The sequence below is a fragment of the Battus philenor genome, unplaced genomic scaffold (genome assembly GCF_028537555.1).
Source record: "Battus philenor isolate CCGP_79_NKW_IND1 unplaced genomic scaffold, ilBatPhil1.0.hap1 SCAF_7, whole genome shotgun sequence".
Taxonomy (NCBI): Eukaryota; Metazoa; Arthropoda; class Insecta; order Lepidoptera; family Papilionidae; genus Battus; species Battus philenor.
Window position 1 is genome coordinate 15,168,752 of NW_027181737.1, and position 9,102 is coordinate 15,177,853.

At 34.5% G+C, this 9,102-nt stretch overlaps 1 protein-coding gene across 1 annotated transcript; it reads left to right on the top strand.

Annotated features, from left to right (window-relative positions):
* The first annotated feature begins 4,804 nt into the window (after positions 1–4,804).
* Positions 4,805–6,253, top strand: LOC137931218 (zinc finger protein 488). The gene has a single exon (XM_068774628.1). It carries the CDS (start codon positions 4,805–4,807, stop codon positions 6,251–6,253), a length of 1,449 nt encoding a protein of 482 aa, XP_068630729.1.
* The last annotated feature ends 2,849 nt before the right edge of the window (positions 6,254–9,102 follow it).

The following is a 9,102-nucleotide window of genomic DNA, read 5'->3' on the forward strand; positions in this document are numbered from 1 at the left end:
TCATAATGGCCGGAGTTTTTTCTAGTACCTTGTTTGGTAGATGAAGATAGTGTACGATTAAATCTCGGCAATAGATTGCGGGCTAACTATGGCAATTCTTAAAAAACTTGCCTCTTCGAGCGGTAATAGTAAACATTATATTGTATCATTAGATACACTCGTATGATATGTTGTATTTGTTTTTGTTAAGTTTACTCGTAAGTATTATTTTTATTATTTTCAACATTGAATATTTTATTTATTTTATTTTATTTTTATTTAATGTTCTTTATATAACAAATCAAAAGAGAAATTTATACATTTATAATATGTGGTATTATCACAAAAGGTAATTTTTTACACACAACTATAATATGTTATGATATATATGTACACACATACATATATTCACAAATATACATAAATATACTTACATCTATATACAAATAAATGAAATTTCAGTCTGTTTTTAATATTAATATAACCGCTTTTGACAACATGCATATGAATATATATACGGATCATATACCAAAATGATAGTTTTTTAATTTTTGTCTATTTATCTATCTGTTTGTTCAGGTTAATCTCTGAAATAGTTGGATCAATTTTCACTGGACTTATACTGGCCGGTAGCTGATATAATAAAGAATAACTCAGGCTACTTATTAGGGAAAAATTATTCAGCTAGTATACTAATAATAAATAAACTATATTACGTAATTGTATATGGAAATATAAATTAAAACAATAACTTGGATTATTTTGCATTAGAAAAAAAAGGAAACGACAAAAAAGAAACTCAGTTAACAGATAAATAATCAACTGTAGAAAATAAAAGAAAAATTTTTCTCAATTAGTTTTCAAGAAATTTCTGCCGATTTTTCCCGTATTATATTTACGGTTTTTCATTACACAACTGAAACGCCTTTATAATAAAAGGATTGAGCCATGTTCGATGTAGAAAGCGACGGCATTTTTAATCATAGATTCTTTTGTTACCTCAACGGCATTTCATGAAATGGAGGTATTCAAATGAAGGCTTGAGGTATTTAATGGAAACAGGCGTTACCTTGCTGAAGTCCATCCTAAGTAAGAAAAGGACTAATATTTCTGCAAAAGTATCAGCGGGCTGGCGGGCGGTGCACTTTGTTGCACGACTACCACTGCATGTGCGGAAGTAGCTAAATATTGATCTCTTTTTACTTAGAAGGCTTGAGAATTGAAAGAAATATTAAAGAATAGATAAAAGACACGAGTAATCCGACGGAGTAAGGCATCATATTTATTAACAATATATTAATTAAAAATTCGTTTGCTAACATAAAGTACATAAAATGACGGTAAAGATAATCAGATGAGATTAAATAAAGTTTATTTGAAATAATTACACCAAGTAACAATGGTATACAAATTATAATATAACTTAATTGTCTTAAATTAATAGAATAAAATTTAAAAAAAAACTTGCGATAGCTAGATATATTCCATTATTATCATTCTCTTTCTTCTCCTTTTCAGCCGATGTTCACTGCAAGGTATAGTTTTCCCTTAAAGACAGCCATGACGGCCGGTCTTGCTCTGCCAGACTTCTCGAGAACCTTTCGGATCCAACAGCCATCAGTTACACAAGCGCTGTTCCCGGCCTATTTCCATTTCAGACGAGCAATTCTTTGAGCTACGTACTTAAACTTGGTTCTTTTGTGGATCTACTCATTTCTTGTTCTACCTTGTAACTCCGTATACAGTCCTCTCCATTGCTTTCTGTGTGATTTTGAGTTTTCTTATGAGGCCCGTTGTAAGTGACCACATTTCGGATCCATATGTCATCATCACACATTGGTCAAAGACCTTCGACTTCAAATATACCTGAACGATGCCCATCCGAATGGGATTCGGCGAGTGATCTCTTTCTTGAATATTTAATGGAATCAGTCGTGCTCAGTGCTGTGTTTGGCACTAATTGGTGTAAAATAACTCCTGAAGATGCCCCGTGGAGGGGTGAAACACGTGTTAAGTGGTTTAACGGTGGCAGTTGTGTAATTCGCATTGTTTGCCGCATACGCATTTATCAGCGGGCTGGCGGGCGGTGCACTTTTTTGCACGACTACCACTGCATGTGCAGAAGTGGCTAAATATTGGTCCTTTTCTTACTCTTTCTTGAAGTCGAACGTACCAAGCTGGACGGTTTGTCTTAGATATATATCATCGTCGAGTTTCCTAAGGTACCCAGAATTTATTTTTCCAAGCGGCAACTTGTTATTTAAAACTAACATAAAGGTAGCTTATTTTGAAATTTCATGAATGGACGAATGTATCAATTTTCCCGCAATAATTCAAGTCCCTACCATATAAATTATCTCTGTTAAACAATGATATAACACCTCTGTAATATGTATTGTACTGATAAATCTTACAACACTAATACGGTATATGTTATATGATCCCAGCCAAAAATCTGAATTAACGGTCCAAGTTTGTGAGAAGGTGATGTTATACAGTATGATTGATTATAGGCGTTAAGTTTTGAAGGGCGAAATCAGTCTGTCACATACTCTGGAAAGTCCAGCTGAACAAATATCTGATCCAGATGTTCAAGGTACCTTTATAGGTTCAAGCTCAGTAAGTCCCTAGTGCATCTGAGACCCAGAGGTAGACCTGACCTTGGTGCACATCATTGCCGACTGTCCTGTGTTTGGAAGTCGAGAGGGTAAGAGGATCAAAGAAGGCAGCAACGGCTCTCACATGGGCGACGACTAATATCGCCCTGTATTTCTAGAACTCTCCAAAAAAGTTGTACAATATACAATTGAAAAGAATAAGACTTAGAAGTAAGTCAAAGAAGATCGAGCAAGATCTCAGGCTAGTTATGAATAAAGAAACAAAGGTTTAGTAAATAATAAAAGATAATATAATAGCTATAATATAATAATAAAACTAGATTTAAAAATTACAATAAAAAAAATCGAAAAATTGAGTCTAAACTGTGGTAATGTAGCAAACTGTTGTCTAGGAACAAAGATGAGGGAAGGAAGGTGATGCGCAAGAGATGATTTGAATGTAAAGAAAGATAGAGATTGATAAGAAGAGAGGAAAATTGTAATATAAGAGATTGTGAAAGATGAAAGAAGAAAGTTAAATAAAATAATAAAATTAAACATTACTTTACCCGAGTTGTAACATCACTGTCTTACCAAGGCAGGGTGAAACGACAGGTACCCAAAAAGGGAGGAGGGCATAAAAAAGAAAAAGGAGAGGAAATGTATAGCTTATTTGTCAGCAAAAAGCTTTTACACTTATTTCAAATCATCCTATAAATAGTGATCCTTTGAAACATGTTACTTATTTTTTTTTCTGATGACAGGGCAATAGCTACTGGCATATATTAAATTTAATTATTTAGGAACAAGATTTTTTTAAATCTTTTTCTTACTGCTACGAAGGTTGCTAATACAACCTTATTTGAGAAGAGGTCACAAAAAACACAAATGTTGATGCATATCACAATATCCTTAATAGCAGTGGAAAAAATAATTTCCAAAATTATTCATCACTTGAAAATACTTTCCACTACAATTAGATTTCATTTACAAGTTTTTGTTTGATAAACTCAAATTCGAATAATAGAACGTATTGAAGATGTGCTGTTGACCACAAAACATATTATGAAGCCTTTAGAAAGGTGTAGCCTTATTCAATATGAGAGAAATGCCTTCACAAGTTTTATTATGACTTAAATATCTTTCACAACATGGTAATATATATTAAATTTATTACACAAATACTCGGAGACATTACGTAGGAATGTATTGTGATACCATACGTGGTTAAACACAAAACATATAATAATTTTATTTAGCGTAGAGAAAGAGTTATTGATATAGTGAATCGTAGAGAGATATATAGGAGTAGTATTTATGTCTAAGGTTTAAAAAATATTATTTTTTATTGTTATTTTCTCAGGCCGTTTTAACTTTGTCAGGTTTTGTTAGGGAAATATGTAAAATACGGACAAATGATAGAGTCGTATAAGGTTATATAGGTATAGATTTATATAAGACTAATTTAGTTTGCCGATATTAAAATCTTTTATCTTAAAAAGCTAGGAGAAATGCTAAAGTGATTTCATAAGAAAAATTAATCCGCCATAAGCATTTTTTGTGGCCCCACACAAATTTTCATAATACAGAAAGATAAATTAATTGTAATTCAATTCAAATATAGTCTGTACACTAGCAGAACTGTTTTTAGTAGTTTGTGTTTGATAAAATAAAAAAAATTGAATTTATTTGATCAATAGTAAAAAAAAGAGAGATATTCGCTACAAAAAATATATCGCTAATAACCTTTCATCTTTCACAATCTCGCGCCGAGATGTGCCACGAGTATAACACCGAACAACCGCCATAAAGCAAACTTGTTTTTTTTTTCCAACGCTACACGTTGAACAGCGAAATAAGCCGCCACTCGCCGCTCGCATCATACCGTCTTTGTCGATCTGACCCTACCACTCGATGCGAGCTCAATTCGCGCCAGTTATCTTGACCCGCCGTCCGAACCTGAAGCTCCGCTGAGGCGGATCGCGCCGATTGGTCCGGGAGAGCCTTAAGCCCGCCCGCTGGCTCGCGATTGGCTCGCCACCACGCCCCCTCGGCTCGAAAAGCCCCGCTAAGGGTAGTTCTTAACCCCACTTATATATTTTTCACCCTTATGTCACGCTCGCATTCGTAAACTAGCCGACGGTATCCACGCACGCGTCCGCGCTCTACCGCCGCGATATAAGTGCGAAAACTTTGAGTTGTAGTGAGTTACTTTAAATGAGTATACAATGACAATGGACGTTCAAAACAACTACCAAAATTACAAGGAGCCCTCTCCCGACGCCAAGGAGACGAGCTTGAACATCGAAAGCGCGAGGTCGACGCAGATATCAAAGAACGAGATGCAGTCGACCGTTCACAATACCACAAAAGCGTCGAAACGATCCTTCGACGTTGCATTCCTGATGATGCCTGACGAAAAAATGAGACAGAAGCCGCCCGAGCGACAGCTCCGTGTCTCCAAGCAGCTGTTCTGCACCGAGGAGTGGGAACAGCCTAAGAAATCAACCGAACTCTTCAAACATAACTCTTCCGCCGAAGCTCTAGAAGAAATCGAACAGGACGATGCCCGAGTTCGCATGAACAATGTATCGCCCGGTTTCGGCTCCGACATCAACATCGACGTAGGCACGGACGAGTACCCGAGCAAGTCCACGTACTTCAGCGATTCCGACACGTCAGAACGTTCTAGAAGTAGACCTAACTCCAATGAAAGTGCGGCGCGACAACCAAAATTTCTCCCGGAGTACAAAAGTAAGATATTCGACGATCCAACATTGATAAGCATGCAGTCCAGAGCTAGATACGACAGCAGGTATTGTGAGAAGACCCAAGACATGTCTCCGAGGAGCGCTTTCACCAAAGTCTCAAATTTCACAGGCAGATCACCGAACCCATCTGTGAGTCCAGACAACTTACTTTATCAGAACTCAATAAGTCCTCCGTTATCAGCGTCCAGCCCTCCCACGAGTTCTTTCAACAAGGCAACCGCTTTCACCAATTTGATCACACCAGCTCACTTGCTAAACGGAAACAACTTCTTCAAATCCCAGAACGTAGCATCGCCTAATTATCCAGAAGCGAACTTAATGCCTCAGAGAGCGCCGAGCTTTAAAGCCATGGAGTACCAAGGTAAGCAGATAGATGCGAAATCACAACAGATATCTCCAAACAAAATGAACTTTCTTCCATTCAGACCAGAAATACCGTATCTACAGCCAGGGTCCTCGTATCCTTTTGGCGTACAGAACTTTCAGCAGCCTACGTCTGATTTCATGAAGTTCCCTGTCTCACCGAGGGAGTCAGTTAGTCCACTCATAGCAAACCCTGCAGCGGCAATACTAAGTACTCTTCTTCCACCGACTCTTGCTGCCTTCTCTCTTCCAGCGCAAAATGTCTGCGCAAAATGCAGTATCAGTTTCCGAATGACCTCCGACCTGGTGTATCACATGAGAACCCATCACAAGAGCGAAACAACAACAGATCCAAACAGGAGGAAAAGGGAAGAAAAATTAAAATGTCCCGTATGCAATGAGAGCTTTAGAGAGAGACACCATCTGACTCGACATATGACTGCCCATCAAGACAAGGAGGGAGATATGGATGATATATCCCCTGGAGGATATAGCAAAAAGGCAAAGCAATTCTACCCCCACAACGGTTCTGTACTTAAATGAAAAGCTTTCACAATTAACTTTAAAAATAAATAATTTATGAATCTTTCAGATGTCACATAGAAAGCCTGTTACGCACTACACTTTGGTTGATATTATTGTTATATTGTTTATATTCTAAACGTGCAATATTAGCTATTAAGTAATCATTTTGTAAATATGTTTTTGATAGATGATTAAATAAGTTATGTAAGTTGATATTATCTTTTATTGATCCACAAAGGTTCTATATCTAGCGACCTCGGTTACCTTCGCCCTTTAGGCTAACAGATTTCAGTCTTAAGATGGCATTTATCACTTAGCTACATTATATCGTCAGTCCGGTTCGTTCCGGGAACTTTCAACCTTACTTAATATTTATTAAACACCGTTGTCTCTATGTACACATTCCTTTTACTTTCACTTATTTTCTGCGTAAATTTTGAAACAGGATGTTTAGAAATAGGTGTAATTTTTTTAGAGTTATAGCTCGTGTAATGTTCTTTCAAAGAGCTATACAGGATGATTGATTATAAGTATAAAATATTTACAATGGTGAATGTTTAGTTTATTTGCTATCGTTTAAAATACGGTTACACCATATCCAAAAATAAATGGTTTCAAAAATAATAAATAAAGTAAAGGTTATATAGTAATAGAAGCCTTCTTAAAATTAGTATTACTACATATAAAATTTAATTATTGTTTAATATCTGTCCCTGAAGATTGTATTGCCAAAAGTATATTGTACTGCCTGTCGCATTGAAATATATAAAAAAAATATTGCAACATATTACGGAATGATTGCTTTATATATAATGATTGGAGATAGGTAGACAAGCTCTACCGTGGTAAATGTGTTGTACATTAGTCAACTGATGAGCTTTCAGTATTTATTTTAAATCATCCTGTATATAAGCTATTATGAGTGTAGAAAATTATTTTAAAATTTTATTTAAACATATAAATAAAGTTCACATTTTAATGTCGGTAATATTTTAGAATTAAATGACTCATTTATGTTTATGTTAAATTTAAATTCGACATTGGAACTTTTAACAGAACTCTTATTATATTTTATTTTTGACTCTACTCTATCTGTCAATGCTGCCGAGATGGTTTTGCGGATTCGTTGGGGTTGTGGTGTGAAATGCAGAAGGCGCCTATCCACGTTTCTTTCGCTACATCCTGCTATTCAACTGGATTATCAGGCCGCTAAGCTCTTGGACCTTTTGGGTGAACGCTGCAAGGGTGACATGGTTTATGGTCTCTTTTAAGGGACCTCGGCTGACTGATTAGTTATCTTTAGTAGTCCTGTAAAAAGTAATCACTCTAGAATATGTAATTATTTATCTATCTCAATGCAATAACTTCTAGCAGTACAAAATCTGTAGCGACAAGTAGTAAATGAAAATTTGTTTTTATATTGTGGAAATCCGAATTTTGAAAATATTTTTCTTGTCGTATTATTTTTAAGTTATTTATTACTTATGAGAAAATTTTTTAAAAGATTTTATTTAAATTTACACCTACAAGTAAAAAAAATATTTCCGGATAGTTGTTAAAAGATTTTTATTATAAAAATAGATTATAAATCATTTCGTTTGTGAATTCGAACTTGATGCTCCCATTGTCTCGTGCTATACTAACATGCCGTAGCAGAACTAATTTAAATAGGGTGAGTGTATGAAGCTATCAAAGATCTTGGACCCTTCCCGTGTTAATGTACCACAATTTAATTCACCATGTGAACGTTCGTGTATCGGGTTTTCTGTTCGAATTTTCATGTCCTTTTACTTTTTATAATTATTTATTGGTTTCTATTTAGTTTTCAAATTTCATTCAAAATCAACAAAATTAAATCCATGTATCTACTAAATATAAAATAGAAAATAATATTGTTAAAACCTTTTAGAATTTATAGTGCTGCAGGTTTTATGCCATTTGCCTCGATACTCCATTAAAGCCTTCCTACGTTGGTCTCATTATCGGAGAGACTTTGGGTTACACTCTCCCATCTCACAAATGTAATTCATATAACAGAATATTTGAATAATTGGCTTGCCTCGATATCTTTCGCGACTCGTATAGTCTTCATAAAACATTTTAATAATTCACTGTATCTATAATATAACGGATTGTAATTTTTATTTGAGTATTTTTAAGTATAGAGCCTTGAAGAACGCGCAATAGGAAACATTTTTAAATTAAAATATCTTGGTGTCTAAAGCCATAAGTCGAAAATGCCCTCTTACATGCGATCATTATTATCTTTAATTTTAATTTATTTTAATGTTGTCACCTATAAAGGAACACATAACAGAACCATTATTTATAAGGTAAATTTCAATGTACATTTAAATTGTACTATGTATCATACTTTATTTATTATAAATATATATGTACGTATGTTTAAGTATGTATGTCTGTGTATGTTTATGTCCGTTTATTTGTAAATATGTATGTTTTATACACGTCAACTACTCATTATTATTACTTCTACCTTATCCATACTATGGTTGTCTATAAGAGATTGCGTTGTGTGATAAGACCGCCCTTTGTACTTTTTTGTGTATTATATTGAAACTATTTAAATGTATCCTCTCGTGTACAATAATGAATATTAAATAAAAATATGTATTGCTGGTGTACTTAAATAAATAAATACTGTTTATAAACTAACCAACACTGTTAAAGATTTTTGTTAAATAAAGATGACAAAGAATTTTTTCTGTTTATTATTTTTATTCACCTATAATGGTATCATTAGATTGAAATTCCAACAACAAATTCAATAGAGTGTAGTTTTCTTGATTATCGCTGTAATGTCTTCTGTAACGGTATTACTTTTTTTAAACCTTAAACAAGTAATG

Bases quoted from the DNA above. Each gene is read 5' to 3' on its own strand.
- LOC137931218 (XM_068774628.1), top strand. From the start codon at position 4,805: ATGACAATGGACGTTCAAAACAACTACCAAAATTACAAGGAGCCCTCT.